Here is a 17,915-nt window from a genome sequence, read left to right on the forward strand (position 1 = left end):
TGCCACCCCCTACAAACGAATTACACGCTTACGCGGAGCACTTAGATGCGTCAGTTAATGATCAGAGGAACCTAATCTAACGACGCGGTACGTCTGTACGAAATCGTCAAATCGTTTGAGGGTCCATTTAAAATAAATCTTGTGACGACCATACTACTGCTGCAGCAGTAGTATGGTCGCGTATCACACGCGTATCAGGTTTTGTATCAATAACATTAAAATGTTGGGCTAGTTGGGCTACTTCGTGATTAATCATCATACCATGGTAGTGAAGCCATGTGAAGCTCGTGAAGCAGCGCACTGAAAAGGACATGGCGAAGCAAAGGCATTGGGCGAAGACACACAAGAATACACGACGCTCGCTGCACTCGCAATTATTTTTGGCGTCTGAGGATTCTGCAGGCATATAAATATGAAGTATGTGTTCTGAAATAAAATTGTTGCGACTGCAGCGAGTGTCGTGTATTCTTTTGTGTCTTCGCCTTCTTGTCAGTGCACTGCTCCGTTACCAAGGTATGAGGGACTCTTTTCGTGTGCGCGTGACGATAAACATCGACAACGCCGTTGTCAAGCTGACAGCGTTGCTAGCTGCGTTCAGCCGTTCGGCATTGTACCAGTTGTATTGTACGCTTCTGTGTGTACGGGAGCAAGCGAGCGTGACTTTCTTTAACTGCTTTGGCTGTGGTATCTGCTGGCAATGCATTAGCCATTGTAAATTGCCGAAGGGCACCGTACATGTTTTGGAAGTTATCGAGATGCAAAACGTTGCTTCTATATAAGTGCATTGATGACATCGTTTGACTAGGGGTACTTCCGCAGAAAGGTGATCTCGGGACTCGGCATCCGTTGTTCCGGAGCTTGATGTACCACCGGGACGATGAGGTATGTGCCACAACAATGTCCCACGTCTCAGCATAGTATTCACCAGATCTGGTTTACCAGTAGCAAAACAATTCGCAACAGGTCGAGCCTACTTGGTCAATCCGCTCAACCGTTGTCCGCTCAACCGTTTATCCGTCGATTCTTTTCTCATCAGACTAATTTGTGACTGCGGAACCTCACGGCCTCTTCTGTGCACTCAAAGAGCGTAATGAACGAGTCGGCCTTCTGCAAGGCGATGAGTCTTGCTCTCGTCTCCCGAAACGCCAAGCTGTTAATAATTTCTTCACCATGGTCGGTGCCTGTTTTATTATTCTAGAGTCTCTCTCTTGCCTAAACGATGTGGTCACGTGAAAAGCAACATTAGAACCAAGTCTGTTTGAAAACACACATGCACGCACGTTGATGTACACACTTCGCTCGTTCTTTTTCTTCTACAGTCCCCATTACAACAGGAGCTCATGATTGGCGGACATTATTACCAGTTTTTATTACGATCAGCATTGCATTCAGTTATTTTTATTGCCAACTGTACACACTGAAATCGAAGAATTTGGCAGATCGCAAAATTTCTTTAATCCTTTTTTCACTGTCTCTTCAAAAGAACATCCGTAGAACTAGTACTTTTGATGCATAAATACAAATGAAAGGGAAAAGACAAGTATTTCGTATTTAATGTACACAGACCTGGTGTACGCACAAGGACAAAATTTGTCACATTTAACAATGTATAATTTCTACGTCTTGCTACTTTATTAATCATGTTCCAATAAAATAATTGTTCATGTTTCCTGTCGACAGTCATGCAATGAAATGCATTAATACCTGATAGCGTCACACTCTGCTCTGTGAATATATTTGAGCGGATGGTTAAACAAATCCAGTGGGTTTTGGCTGGTTGCATTTTTATCGGTCATTTTGCATTTTTTAAGTTAGTGTGATTGTGTATGTGCTGCTCACTTTTCATGTAGCGAGTTGTTGCAAAGAAAACCCATGTTGGTTTTATTATATCAAATCTAAAGCATCAGAGTCTTGGGTGGTCGAGTGCCAACTGTGCAACACCCATTGATATCTGCTCACCAGGTCAGCAAGTTAAGGCAACAGAAGATGGTGTTGCCTCACATTGTGGGCATGCTAAACACAATGAGCAACAAAAAGTGCAACGCGAATCCAATGAAAGGCAAAAAACACATGAACTATCTGCACATGCAGGCAGCGCGCCAATCCATCAACCATAAGACATGCTGGGGCATTCATTACATATACTGGTTCAGGCATGAAAAAAACTCAGTGATTAACTGATTGTCATTTATTGGTTGGTCAAAGGCATGGCCCTAGTGTTGTCTCAGCCTTCAAGACTTTTCTCTCCACATTGTATCAGACTACCCTTGTTCTCTCATTGAACTTAATTCCCGTTTTGCTGATGCCTGGTCAAAGTAACAAACTAGCCTAGTCTCTTCTCTTGAGCTGTGGCATTGATTTCTCCTTGTGTGTAGTTATTCCAACCACAACATTTCCTTGTCACTCTGCACAGCTCATTATTGTTATCTCCAGCATGTACATCTTTTTCATGTTACAGTAAGATGGCCAGTGGGACTAGTTGGTAGTTAATGATATTTTCATAATTGGAAAACTAAAGTACTAAAAGAATGAAGAAATAAGACATGTACAAGCGCTTGTTTGTGTCCGCGTCTGTCCTCCTGGCGCTCCAGTGTCCCGATTTAGAATTTTAATCATCTTCAACTCTATTGAAGTTGTGCAGATCATTGCCAATAGTGAAAAGGCATTTAACATTCTTCACAACTGTCCAAGATTATCCAATTTTTGTCTATGCTTGCTTTTTATGTAGAACTCGACACCACGACTAAGGTTCCATTAAAAAGTTTGACATTACCACATAAGCCAGGATAGTGCCAGCATTTGTTTTGACCACTACACAACAGAACATCAGGCCATGCTATTCTGTTTGAAACACAACAAGCAAGCAATTAAGCACCGCAGATTGTACCCATATATCTTTTTATCAACACGACTGGATTTCTCGTGCTCATTGTCCAAAATAAAGTGAACCACACATTGAGCAATCTGGTTTTGAATGCACACGCTTGGCAAGATAAGGATGCTACTGATGACCAAGGCATCAGTCGGAGTCATAATTTCTTTCCAAAATATATTTATTGTAGAAAGCTAGAGCATACATTTTTGTTCTAAGAGTAAACACATGCTGCATCACTCAAAAGTGTGCGTGTCCAGTGCTTCGCAAGAGGTGATGGACATAACAAACACCCAGACGGTGCCGCCAGGACGAGTGGCGTGTCTCTTGCGATCACTCAAAAAAAAAAAAAAAAAAACTCGTGTCACACAACCTAGAAAGAGCCTGTGAGCTAACCTTCTTCCCTTAAACACAGCACATACACATTTGTCATCATAGAGACACAAATACTACAATGAAATGTCAGAGGACTTCATAACCTCGACGACATTATATAACTACTACACAAACACAATCCAAAGCTGCTGTGTGTTCAAGAGACACATCTGAAACCTAGGAACACTAATTTTCTTTGTTTAACAAGCATGTGACGCCCCCTTGGGTATAGTGTTTGTTGGCCCGCCAGGCTCAGTAGGCAACATTGGTAACCGCAGCAATAAACTCCTATGAGCACAGCTGCTCGGGGTCAGTCATTGTTCATCATCACCACGCTGCAGAGTGTCTGTCTAACAGAGGGTGCCTCGAGACATCCCTTGTTCACGAACCCGGGTGGATCGTGACACTGGCGACGAGTACGCACAGATCGTTCCACGCCTTCCCTTTCGGGGGCGTAGAGTAATCAGCAACAAGGGACTGCCGCAAGCGGCGGTCCCCCGTTGTTGTTGTTATGCTGCTCTACGGAAGGTTCGAGGGAGATGGGTCCGCCTGGCCAGTTTACGAGGAAGAAGTCCACATGTTCTTCCGGGCAAATGACACACCTGAGGCCAAACAGCGGGACATGTTCCTGGCCAGCTGCGGGACCTGCATCTTCAGTCTCCTGCTCGACCTTCTCAAGCCAGCCATGCCATAGTGCTCGCCATACGGCGCTTGCATTTCTACCCAGCACCATCCACACTAATGGAGCATTTCCGCTTCAACAACCGGAGCCGCCGAGAAGGAGAGGCCTTCGGGCAGTTTGTTGCTGCGCTATGAGGGTTAATGAGTGCCTGTGTTTTCGGGGACCAACTGGACTCGCTACTCCGGGACCGTTTCACCTGCGGTATCAACAAACCCATCATGCAACTCCTGGAGCTTCCCGACCCCTCACTGGAAGACGCTGTTAAGGCAATGTTGGCTATGGAAGCTGCCACCAAGGATGCCAGCAAGATTGCCCGTGCGACTGGCTCACCGTCGGCGGCATCGGCGGTCAACAAGTTGGCGACAAAGGCTAGTACCTGCGGTCACTGTGGTGGTGCCACTCCCCCCGAGTGCCTGTTCTCCCAAGCACTATGCTTCACATGCGGGAAAACTGGGCACCTGGCACGGGTATGCCGAAGGGGGAGGACGAATAGCAAACAGCAGCAGCAGCAGCCTGGTTCAAGCCCAGGTATCACACAAGCCCGTGGCCAGGCTAGCCGTTGCAAGGGTACGCGGCGAGGGCGTGTGGCAGCAGGTTTGAGTTCTTCCGCGGCCAGGCTCCACGTCGTGGCCGAGAACCCGCCGATTTTCGACATGTGGCACACAGGCTTTGTTCCATCTTCATCTGCTGGCCAACACCTCGACAGAGAAGCTGTTAGCCCTCTGACTCCATAACACGTTCGTGGAGCTCAAAGAAGCACAATTAGGGTCGCAGATACTCAGACTCCAGCAGACTAGCATGGGCAGGAAGCTTCTAAAAAGGCTGGGACATCAAGAACTACAAAGGGAAGAACAGAGAACGACAAACCTACCAGATGAGTACTGCAGCACCATCAGGGTAGGGTCCTTGCCGAAAAACATGGACCCAAACCTACGCGCAGCCAGGCAGAATGCTAGGGCAAAATATGTAGAGAAATATCTAGCAACCAAGGCGAACATGGTATATACGGACGCCGCAGTGTATCCTCGGAAACGAGGAACAACAAAGCAAAAAGTCGTTGCAACGGTAATTGGCTAGGTCTAAAGGAGATCACTTGCGCGTTGGCATAGGACTGTACGGTAATTGAGGGAGAAGAAATGGCTGTTGCTCTAGTGGCCGCAGAGGGTTACCGCGCAAGCAAATCCCTTACAATAATAACGGATTCTAAGGAAGCATGCCGTAACTACATCAATGGCAGAATTGGCCGAAAGGCACTCCAAATCTTCCTCTGCGCTGGCCAACACGAAAGATGAGTTAGACACAACATTTTCTAGATACTGGGACACACTGAAATTGAGGGCAACCAGAGGGCTGATAGGACCGCTCGTGAGCATACTAACCAAGCGGACCTAACTGGAGACCCCGAGGACTTCACGACGATGATCCCGACGTACTCCGAAATACTAAATTATCATAGAGGAACGAGGGTCAAATACTCCCCGCCCCATAACATGCTTAATCAACAAGAGGCAGTTTGCTGGCGGAAGCTGTAAACAGGAACCTTCCCAAATCTATACATACTAAGGAAAATGTTCCCAACCCAATACAAGGACATATGCGCGTGGTGTGGCACAAAACTCACCCTTTACGTGGGAAGGCAGCAAAAACAAAACATTCCACAATATAGAAAATCTGAGTGCGGAGCTGTGGGAGAGTATTCTCTCCAGCGGCAACCCATGCCTCCAACGGGGGCTGGTACACCACGTCCAATGAGCAGCCACGCTCAGTGGTGCCCTGGAATAGGGACGCCAACCCTGCAAGACGGGAGTCACCATCGGCAAGAAGAAGATGGAAGTACTCGGTCTGACCGCTGAATGACTAAATTACAGCAATAAGGTGTATCCTATCCTATCCCTCTTCTGTGCCGCCGTACATGCTGACCGTCGAAGTCTGCGGGCACCCCATTTCCATGGAGTTGAACACGGGCCAGCGTGTCAGTAATGGCCGGGAAACTCTTAAAGCGTACTTTCCCCGGCGTGTCCGTCGAAGTTGCGGGCGTGATGCTGCGCAGCTACTCAGGACAGCTCTTCCAGGTCCAGGGTCAGGCACAGGTCAGCGTTCGCTTTGGGAAGGGAGGCAATCCTTCCCCTTTACTTAACCGGGGGGTTGTCGCCGACGCTGCTGGGCCGAAACTGGATTCATGCACTGTGTGTTCGTCTGCCGCAGTACCAGGAAGCCAGCCTGCATGTGGTGAAAGATGTCCCCAGCCTCCTAACCGAGTTAAGTCCCTGTTCCAGCCAGAGGTGGGCACCATTGCCAGCATGACGGCTGGCATCTATGTACCTGAGGGAGCCCGGCCATGTTTTTTCAAGCCTTTCCCACTGCCGTTCTCCCTGAAGGATGTGGTCACCAAGGAGCTGCAACGGCTACAGCGAGAGGGCATCCTAGTGCCCGTCAACACATCTGAATAGGCCGCTCCCATTGTACCAGTCCTCAAGCGAGACGGCAGTGTCAGGATCTGTGGGGATTTCAAGGTTACCATCAACCCCGTTGTTACCGTCGAGAAGTACCTGCTGCCCCGAATAGATCTCTGGTCAGCGTTGTCCGGTGGGCAGAATTTTACCAAGCTTGACCTCAGAGATGCTTACCAGCAGCTGGTGCTCCGGGATGCCTCCTGGAAGTATGTCGCAATACTGACAATTTTGGGGCTCTTTCAATACACGCGCTTACTGTTTGGTATGGCCTCAGCCCCAGCCATATTTCAGAGGGAGATAGACAACCTCTTCAGGGACATGAGGCATGTGATGGTGTACGTGGACAACATCCTGGTTACTGGCAGTGAGTCGGAGACCACCTGCAGAACCTACACAACGTCCTGGCATGACTGCAGGACGCCGGCCTCAAGCTCAAGCTGGAAAAGTGCATTTTCCTGGCCCCCAGTGTTGAGTACTTAGGACATGTCATTTCCCAGGCTGGCCTAGCCCCGGCTCCCCGCAAAGTTGATGCTGTGCTCAAGGCACCTAAGCCCCGGAACAAGAAGGAGCTTCAGAGCTACCTCGGCCTCATCAACTTCTACAGGAGTTTCCTGTCGAACATGGAGCATCTACAGCTGCTACATATTCTGCTTCGAGATGATCAGCAATGGGTCTGGAAAAAGGAGCAGGACCGGGCCTTCCAGCGCAGCAAGGAGCTTATGGCCAAGGCTCCAGTCCTGGTGCACTTCGATCCTACCAAGCCTGTCGTCCGTACTGTAGATGCGTTGCCGTACGGCGTGAGAGACGTCCTGGCGCACCGAGACAAAGATGGCCAGGAACGCCCTGTGTCGTTTGCTTCTCGTCGGCTTCATGCTGCAGAGCAATGCTACAGACAGCTGGACAACGAAGGCCTGGCATCATGTTCGGTGTCGAACGTTTCTACCAGTATCCGTAGGGCTGGAAGTTCGAGGCGGTCATGCACCACAAGCTGCTGTTGGAGCTGCTGGGGCCCGACAAGGCAGTTCCCGTTGAGGCAACACCTCGAGTGGTATGCTGGGCCTCGAGGCTGGCAGCTTACATTTACCAGCTGGTTTACCATTCGGAAAAGGACCTGGGACCTGCCGATGCCCTGAGTTGCCTGCCCCTGCCAGAGGTGCCTGATGATGTTATAGAACCTGTTGAAGTGTTCATGCTGAAGCATGTGTACCTGGAGGTACTCTCTAGATCTGCGGTGTCGCAAGCGACCAGCTGGGACCCATTCCTGTCTCAGGTGGTCAAAGCAGTGTCTCGTGGGGATGAATTGGTTCAGCAGGCCTATAGCCACAGGGCTATAGCTTGCAGCAGGGCTGCCTACTGTGAGACTCCAGGGTGGTGATCCCATAAAGACTCCCGTCCAGGGTCCTGCAGTTGCTGCACGTGGGTCATCCTTGCGTGGAAAAGACCAAGATGGTGGCCCGGTCCCATGTTTGGTGGCCTGGACCAGGACATCGCTCACACATCGCCCACACATGGTGCAGAGCTGCCAAATCTGCCAGGAGCATCAGTGGGCCTCATGTCATGTGGAAATCACCCCCTTGGCCATTCTCACAGAGACCCTGGTCCCGCTTACATGTGGATTTCAGGGGGCCCTTCAAAGGCCTTTACTTCCTGGTGGTGGTGGACGCCTTTTCGAAGTGGGTGGAGGTTCTGCCTGTCACCACTCCATCAGCAGGCACGACAATTGCAGTGCTACGACAGGTCTTCGCTGCCCAGGGGTTGCTGGACGTCATTGTGTCCGACAATGGTCCTGCTTTCGCTAGCACGGAGTACCTGGCCTGGCTGACGAAGAATGGATTCCGCCAAATGACAGTCCTGCCGTACCACCCTGCTTCAAATGGTGCAGACGAGTGGGTGGTGCAAACCATCAAGGACAGGCTCAAGAAGAGCCAGACTGAGGATTTCCGGGTGCAGATTACCCGGATACTGTTTCAGTACCAGACCACGCCCCATGATGTCACTGGCCGTGCCCCCTGTGAGCGCCTGCTGGGTCGGATGGTCAAGACACCCTTAAATGTCTTGCATCCCGACCTCCAATCCACAGTGCTCCTGAAGCAGCTGAAGCAGAAGCTGGCTGCTGACTGAGGGTGCCGTCTTGGGTTTTCGCCAGGAACTTCCGTCCCGGCCCACCCTGGTCCGCCGGACAGGTGGTGTCTCTTGCCAGCGTCTCATCGCTGCTCGCCCGCATGCCAGACAGAGCCACGTGGCACAGACATGCCGACCATGTTAGGCCTCGCCTCGGGACCTGGCCAGCACCCTCGACTGCCACTTCAGAGTTCCAGCCCGCAGGAGGACTAGCGGCAACACCAGTCGCTTCAAGTGGAGCACCGCCCGCCTTGGAGGCGGAAAGTGTTGCCATAGGTGCGGCACATGTTGGGCTTTCGTCGAGCCCGTCAATACCGGTGCGCAGGTGGAGTACTCGACGGCGGAGGCCACCGGACCGTTAGTCGCCTGGGTAGCAGGCACCGTCGACCCGTCTAGGAGGGAGGCAGAACCTCGTACCTTGAACATGGACGTCTGTTGTTGACAAACAAACTGGGGGTAAGGTGGTGTAGCAAGCATAATCGGGCATAATCTTCGTTGGCCCGCCAGGCTCGGTAGGCAACACTGGTAACCGCAGCAATAAACATTGATGAGCACAGCTGCTCGGGGTCAGTCATCGTTCATCATCACCATGCTGCGGAGCATCTGTCTAACGGAGGGTGCCTCAAGCCCTCCCTTGTTGAGGGTGCCTCGAACCCGGGCGGATAGTGACCATTTGTGAGCACTCGTCGTCACCATCTTTTGAAAAGACAGTGACGACGCTCATGCCTCCGATGGTGTAGGCATAGTAGCCGACAAGTCTATAGCTTGCTGGCACGTCATGCTTCAGATGCCCCTTGAGGCAGTGTAAGTTCGCAGCATCCTTTTTAACAAATTGTTCACTGTATGTTCCATTTATGTACCCTTGAAGCATGATCTTGAAAAGAAAAACATACTTTTATAACCTCATTGATCAGCTTCTTAAGCCTTACAGACTCGTGGCAGATTTTAACGCTTACAATACAATGTGGGAAGACTCATGATGCGACATGAAAGGCTGGCTAATGGAAAGCTTTCTTGTATCCTCTGGTGCATGCCTCTTTAATAAAAGGGAGCCCACGTATTACAGTGTCCAAAATAATTCATACTCTTCAGTAGGTTTAGCAGTTAGCTCTGCAGCCATCTTTCCATATTTAGAATAGAGTGTATTAAAAGATCCCTTCGGAAGTGACCACTTCCCTGTAACCCTAAAGCTGATACAGCAATATGAATGCTCTCCAACTGTTCCTCAGTAGAAACTATCATCTGCTGACTGGGATCATTTTAAAGAATCAAGTTATATATCACAAGGCTTTATCAGTGAATTCAGCACCGATGACGCAGTATCGTATTTTACTGGCTTTATAATAGATGCAGCAGAAAAATGCATCTCGCAAAAAAAGATGAGTCCCAGGTTGGAGCAATGGTTGTAGGCAGGCGCGAAAGGAAGATAACAAAGCATGGGGCATTCTTTGTTGATATCCTAATGCGGAAAACCTTATAGCATTCAAACAGATCAAATCGCAGGGAAGGAGGAGGCGAAGGCAAGCAAAGAGGGCAAGCTAGGAGAGGTTTCTTTCCAGTATTCATCATTTGTACACACAGGCAGTGAAAGTATGGAATGGGCTGAGAAGGCTGAAGGGGCAGCAAATTCATCCATTGCCCTTGGTAAACGAATAAGGAGACAGTCTGAAAGACCAAGCCGACTCTCTTGGTGAGCACTTTGAGTGCGTTTCTAGCTCTATGCACTATTCCTTGTCTTTCCTGAAATACAAAGAAACAGAGGAACGCAAGCCACTCAACCGTAAATGCAGCCGAACCGAACCTTTTAACCAGCCTTTCTGCATTGCTGAGCTGAAAGCTTCCTTAAACGCATGTCAGAATTCTGCTCCAAGTCCCAACAGAGTTATGTACGAGATGATTAAACACCTTTCAAAGACACACGAATCACACTACTCGCACTCTTTAATACCCTTTGGGCAGATGGGCATCTTCCATCCCCATGGAAAGAAGCTGTTGTCATCCCTTTGTTAAAACAGGGCAAAGATCCCGCCTCAGTAATGAGCTATTGTCCGATAGCACTAACAAGTTCCCTGTGCAAGCTGTTTGAAAAAAGGATAAATCGTCGCCTTTTGTATTACCTTGAATCAAACAAAATGCTTGATATGTACCAATGCAGATTTAGAGAAGACGGGTAAACAACTGACCTCCTCGTGCATGTTAAGACCAACATTCTTGATGCTTTTGTCCATAAGCAGTTTTTCTTACTATTTTTCTTGACATGAAAAAGGCCTACGCCACTACATACTGCTGTGGTATCGTCCGAGACTTGCCACGAACAGGGGGAGAATGCTGAATGTTATTGAGAGTTGCCTCATGAAACATACTTTCCACGTAAAAATAACCAACAATCTCCCGTTCATTTGCACAGAAAACTGCAGTCCCCAGGGAGGCGTCCACAGCTGTACGCTTTCTATTGTGAAAATGAACATGCTTCATTATTCACTAACCCCAACCATTTTTTATTTTGTTTACACAGACGACATACAAATATGTTTTAAATCCCGTAGCATTGCAGTCATTGCATTGCAGGGACAATCCCTGACATGGATGCCTAGATTCCTGTTGGCCTGGTCGACGCTAAGTTTGTGTTCCTTTAGTCTTTCATTTGTGCATCTCGAAGTTTGCCCTATATACCTTTTTCCACATTTCAAAGGTATTGAATACACCACGGCTTCTGTGCACTCCACAAAATGATTCTGGTGATTTATCGTGCACCCTTGCTGGTTTATCGGCTCTTCAGCATTGACGCGTCGCAGAGTTCAGACGCTGTGAAGTGCTGAAGAAACACATTGACCAACTGGTCTGGGAGATAATTGAGGCAGCCGAGATTACCAGACTTCGTGACCAATGCGTTAGCACGCCGTCCTTGTTACTGACAAAAAAAGAACTTGACCTTTTGCACGTGCAGCCACTATCTTGAGTGCAAAAAAAGAAAAAAGTGCATGTTTCACATGATGTGCGATCACGTGACTGTGACACGTGTGGGCAATGGTATAAGAAGCCGTGTTTCTGTTAAAAATAAACATTGTTGAAAGTCGGCGCTTGTGGTGTCTTCTTGTCTCGTCTCTCGTCTACATTTTGCGCTGTTAACAGCAGGATGGAAAACCAACAAGCCCAAGCTGCTATTTTACTGTCTAGACTACGGTGCTGTGGTGTATCAATCTGCTGCACCGAGTGCCCTAATACATCAGGTACAAAAGCTCAACAATGCAGAAAGGCAGGTTAAAAGGTTCGTTTGGGGCTACATTTACGCTTGAGTGGCTTGCATTCCTGTTTCTTTGTATTTCAGGAAAGACAAGGGAGAGTGTGTAGAGCTAGAAATGCACTCAAAGTGCACACCAAGAGAGTCGGCTTGGTCGATCAGACTGTCTCCTTGTTCGTTTACCAAGGGCATCAGATGGATTAGCTGCCCCTTCAGCCTTCTCAGCCTGTCCCATACTTTCACTTCCTGTGTGTACGAATTAATACCGGAAAGAAACCTTTTCCAGCTTGCCCTCTTTGCTTGCTTTCGCCTCCTCCTTCCGTGCGATTGATCCTGTTCATCATTTAGTAATACGTCTGGCCACAAGAGCTGTCAGAACTAGCCAGGTACAAAGTCTCTATGTAGAGTCCAATGAGTGGTCACTCCATCTGCAAAGGTCGTTGTCCAGTTTTATGTATTTCCTGAAAGCACACACTCACCCTGAACATCCCTGTAATGAAACCATAAACAATAAGACTTGTGCCGCATTTTTCCAAACTCGCCCAGTGGTGAAAGAGCCTTTTTTGCTGCGTGTGATGAGCCTCGGCGAAGCAATGGCTGTCCCACTTTTTAAAAAACTTGCTAATGGCTCCCGCCAAGCCATTACCACAGTGGATGTCGCAGCTGATAGATTGTGACACGTCTTTTGTATAAGTTACAAAGAATGCCCCAGAAATGCACATAAAAAACGCATTTCCTGGAACTTCAGTCAAAGTACTCGTGCCCAGAATTCTACACAGATGCTTCAAAGTTGCGTGCCGGCGCTTCCACATTCGGTCCATCCTTCTCAGAATCAGGCTGTACCCGGAAATGAGCACATTCATGGCGGAGGCCTATGCACTTTGTCGGCTGTACGGCACATCAAGGAAACAAAAATAGGAAAAGGAATAATATTTACAGATTCATTAAGACCTTCATTTCTCAATGAAAGAATAAAAATCCAGTCTTTACTGAACTTTTTTCAATCCTCTGCGCTTTGTACACACCTCGTCAACATATCATGTTGTGCTGTGTACCTGGCCACAGAGGCATCGAGGGCAATATGCTTGCCAACTGCATAGCCACAACAGTGACTACAAAACCAAGTAATTTTTCCTTAGCTGTACCTGTTATATATTTAAGGCCCTTCATGTGCAAGAAACTGAAGGGCCATTGGCAGTGTACGTGGGACACTGAAATTCTTAATAAACTTCATGTTATCAAGCCACACATAGGGAACTGGCCACCAACAACAAAGATGCAGCAGACTGACGTAGTTTTCTGCCACCTCTGGATAGGTCAGACTTATAGAACTCACTGTTACCTATCAACCGGTGATGATCCTCTTGTCTGTGATAAATGTGGCGAGACGCTTATGGTCGTTTATGTCTTTTTAGAGTGATGAGAAATACAAGCTCAATGAAAAAAGTGCTTTTCCTTGGCATACAGACAACAAATTCCCCTCCACTCCGCAATGTTTTTTGGCATTGAACTACTATTTGACACCAAGTTAGTTTTAACGTTTTTGTGTGATGTTGACACATTGCATGTTATCAGACCTAGGTATACGTAGCCCATCCTCACAATAGAGGCTGCTGCGATAGCATTTTCTTAAAGCACATGCTTCCCAGCCTTTACGTTTGAAGGCTCACTGGTGAGGCCTGAGTGCTACTGTTATTCTCTCGTTCAGTACATAATCCCTTGGTGATAGAACTTTTATGTTTGTAGCATACACCACTAATCATTATCATTATTTTAATACCTGTACATTTTATGCACTTTACGGCAACTAACTTTTAGGCCTCTATAGCCAAGTTACATGTACTATTCACATCCTGGTTCCCAACCCTGACAGTTTTCACGTTCTACCATCGGTACTTCATTTATTATCTTTTACTTGGTGCTCTTTGGCCATATCTGGCCCTTGTGCCAAAAAAATCTATAAAACGACGACAATTCCATCTTGTCTGTGTCTAAGTTTCTCCAGATTAGTGACGAACAATGTTGTAATGAGCTGGGAAGGCTTACAAGTAAGGATTGACGGTGAATGTCTCGGCAACCTTTAGTTTGCAGATGACATTGTTCTCTTCAGCAACACTGGAGGTGAGTTACAACAAATGATTGAGGACCTTAACAGAGAGTGTGTAAGAGTGGGGTTGAAGATTGATATGCATAAGACAAAGATAATCATGAATAGCCAGGCAAGGGAACAAGAGTTCAGGATCCCTATTCAGCCTGTAGAGTCTGTGATGGAGTATGTTTACCTAGGTCAATTAATCACAGCTAACCCTGATCATGAGAAGGAAATTTACAGAAAAATAAAAATGGGTTGGAGCGCATAAGGCAGACATTGTCAGCTCCTGACTGGACGCTTACAATTATCATTGAAAAGGGAAGTGTACAATCAGTGCATCTTCCCGGTGCTGACATATGGGGCAGAGACTTGATGATTGTTGTTATGCTTCCTTGCGATCGCTCATCGACTGTCTCAAGCCTACACCTAATGACACGCCCCTGCACATGTTTGTCCTGTTTGTCCACACTTCACCATGGTAACGTCCAACCAGATGGCCCTGAGCTGCTGCTTCTTGTACCTATACATCTGTGTTTCACGGTCCTGCATGAGCATCACAATGAACCAACGGCTGGTCACCTTGGCGTATCTTGCACGTACGACCGTGTCCGGTGCGACTTCTTCTGGCATGGTCTCGCCCAGTCTGTCCGATGTTATGTGGCCTCCTGCGATAAATGCCAAAACGATCTGCTGTACTCCCTGCTGGACTGCAGCAATCGCTTCCCATCCCGACCGAACCATTCTTCCGTGTTGCTTTAGACCGTCTCGGTCCTTTTCCTGAGTAAAAATCCGGCAACAAGTGGGTCACCACTGCTACCGACTATGCAACCAGGTATGCAATCACTCGAGCGCTCCCCACAAGCGCTGCTACTGATGTTGCCGATATTTTGCTCCACGATGTTATTCTACAACACGGCGCCCTTCGCCATTTACTCGCACTGCCTGGAGCAGACAACGAAGACTGGACTGTCTGGTGTGCACACTGTATACCATCTTAGTTGCTGCTGTCTACCTCAGTGTAAATACATTGTAAATAGTCATACCTTGTGTTGCTTTACGCAACAATATTATTAATGCCTTAATTCAAGTTTGCAAAGTTTGCATCTCAGTGCTGCTTCTACCTGAGATCCAGTGCAAAGCTCATCTGTGTGCAAGTGCGTGTGAATTAATTATATCATTGTGGATAAACACCCTTGTCACTTGGATCTGAGTCCCATCTGCATAAGAACTTTGTGCACTATGTCGGGTACAAAGCACCAGTTGAAACCCGGTATCCCTAGTGACATACCACTTGTTTCTTAGAACGGAATATTTTACTTGCCTGTAACTTTGAAAAGTTTGCTGAATTATGGCCATTGGTAAATAGCAATCAGAAGTTTGATTGGAGAATGACCTTGGCACTGAACGGATAACTTGTCATATAGAGCGCTGCACTGGCTTAATTAGGATTGCCCAGCTTGCAGAAATGTGGTCGTTGATGAGACTACCATTAAGCTACCACCAGCTGCGTGAGTTGTGTGGTTTGTTCCTGCATTTGTATCTGCAGTTTCTGTCGAATGAAAGTCTTTAGCAATGTCTTGATGCTCTCATCTGCCTCTGCAGGAGGCACGTTGGAGGTAGAGACATCTCACTTTGTTTTATCTGGTGCATTTGGTACTGGATGCAGTACCATATGTGTAGTTTTGCTACTTGCCTGTTTCATTTTGAATAAGTCATTGTTATCGTAAGTGCTCTCTGCGGCTATGCCAAAATACTAAATTTGTATAGATGGAAAGGCAGCACCATCTGTCATCGTCAGGGTGAAACACATCCGGCTGTGAAAGTTGATTCGTGTTGTATTGCCTTGTTTATTTTTTGATGTAGGTCATAATTAAAATGGCTTTAGAACATTCTTGTATTTTTTATTGGTGCTAACAACGCTGCTTAAACACCAATAATAGTGTCACACAGTGAAGTTGGTTATGCCATATTTGATGCATGGAATTGCTGCATCATGGCATCGCTATAGGTGGGGCCTAAGAAGCTTTCTTGGGCACATTGCAAGGCCACTTTAATACGTGTTATGAATTCATTGGTGCAGAATGTTTGCATAAGAGCTTGTTCCCTTCTGGTTAACAGGGTTTGTTCATAAATTTGTTATGTTTGTTTAGAGTTAGGAAATTGTTGGCCAAGTACAATGTACTGACCACATCTCTTGTGTGGCTAATGGAATGCTGTCTGTGGGGCAAGAGCACTAGTCACAACTCGTGGATGGAACCACGCAGGGTCACCCCCGGGAGCCGATGGAGCGTTGCCTGCTGGGCAGCCAGGTGGTACAGCTGCCGCAGGCGCTGTGCGAGCAGGAGGCCCTGCTGCGTGCCGTCCTCAGCATTGACACCTGGAACAACGTCCTCTCGGAGGCACATAAGATGCGGCTCATGGTGCGGGCTTCTTAATGTAATGCCAGGGTTACTAATGCAAATAGCACTTACGCCAATGTCAGAAGAGTTTCCTTATCGGCTATCTAGCTATTTCGCCAAAAATCCCAAGGATAGTGCAGTATGAGATGCGGGCTGTTCACATGGGTATGTGTTACTGGGTTTGTGCCACTGGGTATGTGTCACTTTTCAATGAATGTTTTTGACACTAACTTGGGTCACTGGGTATGCATGAACTTCACGGCAGGGTCACCAGAAAGTGTCCAGAGGGAGGGCAGTAGAGAGGAGCTCAGCTGCAGTACATGCCTCATGCATGACACGGGTTGGCTGTTCGCATACTTGGCTAATCATCGTAGATGAGGTTTGCCCAAACATTTACGATGGCTGCTGCTGTTTTCAGTGAATTGCGAGTGCCTGTTGGGTGTCTGCCGTCATCTGTGTTGTGATCTGTCACATTAATGTATCTGAGTCGGGATGTTCGTTTGGCAACAAATATAAAGTAAAAAATGGTAAAACGATCGATACAGGGGAAGTGAATAAGCTTCATCCTCTACTTCCATGCGAAGCACTTGGGCAAGGTCAGCTTCACTATAGAATGATTGAAAAATTGGCAAGCTGGCTGCAGATTTAGAGCATTGTTGCATCTCAAGATGGCAAAGGGAATTCCTTAGGTGTTCTTAAGGGAGTAAGTGCAATTTTTTTCCGATGCTGCTCAAATAAGCAAATAATATATATGGTTTTAGATTAGGGGACACAAATGGCTTATGTACGCAAGAACTGGGGGCCATGGTACTGTGCATACGCAGACCAATACATCTGGGTTTGCACATGTGCAGTACCGTGGCCCCTAGTTCACGAGTATGCAAGCCGCTTGTGTCCCCTAATCTAAAGCTCTAATGACTTTGCCCATTTATTTACTCATAAAAAATGATCGATCTGGAAAAAAGAAAATGCCCCAACCTAGTATATGAACTCATGTCTTCACGTTCACAAACCAGTTACTCTAACCACTACACCACAGTAGCTCGGTTAATGAGACAGAAGACTGAGCGCATGTTTAGCTTCTCAACCGAGGTGTGGTAGTACAAAAGAGACTAAGCATGTTGTGTATGCTATGCGGGGAGAGTCTAACATTGCATGCACTTGCAGTCGTATGCACCTGCAAAAAGAAAGCTGCCCCGTTATTCTTATGATAATTTAACCTGAGATACATTATGTGATGTACATGTGGTGCAAATAGAGTGTACGTTACGACAGAGGAGACTAACCTCTGTTGCTTAGCGTGCCTCTTTTGAGCTACACATTGCTTCATACAAGTTTGTAATCTTCTTGGAATGGAAGTAACTTAGATACCATTGACCAAGAACATCTGCCAGTCCAACCATGGCTTGCACGTTTAATGTGTATTATTTACAGTGCACTTAGAGTGTGCACTGTAAGAGTTCAGGTTGGGCATGTCAAAAGGGGGGGGGGGGGAGGCGGAGGCTGGCCCATGCCGTCGTCCGACTCATCCACGCTAAGCGTGTTGTTAAAGGGAGGAACATGTTCTCACCAAGAACGAGGAGTGCTGGGTTTATTTACACTATCTACATAAGGACTGGAGAATGTTGCCTCTCATCATTCTAGCATGACTGAATTGAAGCACCCTGAGGAGCCGAAAAC

At 47.4% G+C, this 17,915-nt stretch overlaps 1 protein-coding gene across 6 annotated transcripts in view; it reads left to right on the forward strand.

Moving 5' to 3' along the window:
* The first annotated feature begins 522 nt into the window (after positions 1 to 522).
* LOC139059016 (nuclear factor related to kappa-B-binding protein) overlaps positions 523 to 17,915 on the forward strand; it is a 617,245-nt gene continuing 599,852 nt past the window's right edge. For 3 of the 6 annotated variants that reach the window (XM_070536798.1, XM_070536799.1, XM_070536801.1), the window contains exons 1-2: positions 523 to 882; positions 16,101 to 16,256. In XM_070536798.1, coding sequence (XP_070392899.1) covers positions 862 to 882; positions 16,101 to 16,256 — 177 coding nt within the window. In that variant the 5' untranslated portion in view covers positions 523 to 861. The remainder of the gene's footprint in view (positions 883 to 16,100; positions 16,257 to 17,915) is intronic. The other 3 variants (XM_070536802.1, XM_070536800.1, XM_070536797.1) reach the window with 2 other exon arrangements.

Source organism: Dermacentor albipictus, chromosome 4 (genome assembly GCF_038994185.2).
Source record: "Dermacentor albipictus isolate Rhodes 1998 colony chromosome 4, USDA_Dalb.pri_finalv2, whole genome shotgun sequence".
In the NCBI taxonomy this organism is placed as follows: domain Eukaryota; kingdom Metazoa; phylum Arthropoda; class Arachnida; order Ixodida; family Ixodidae; genus Dermacentor; species Dermacentor albipictus.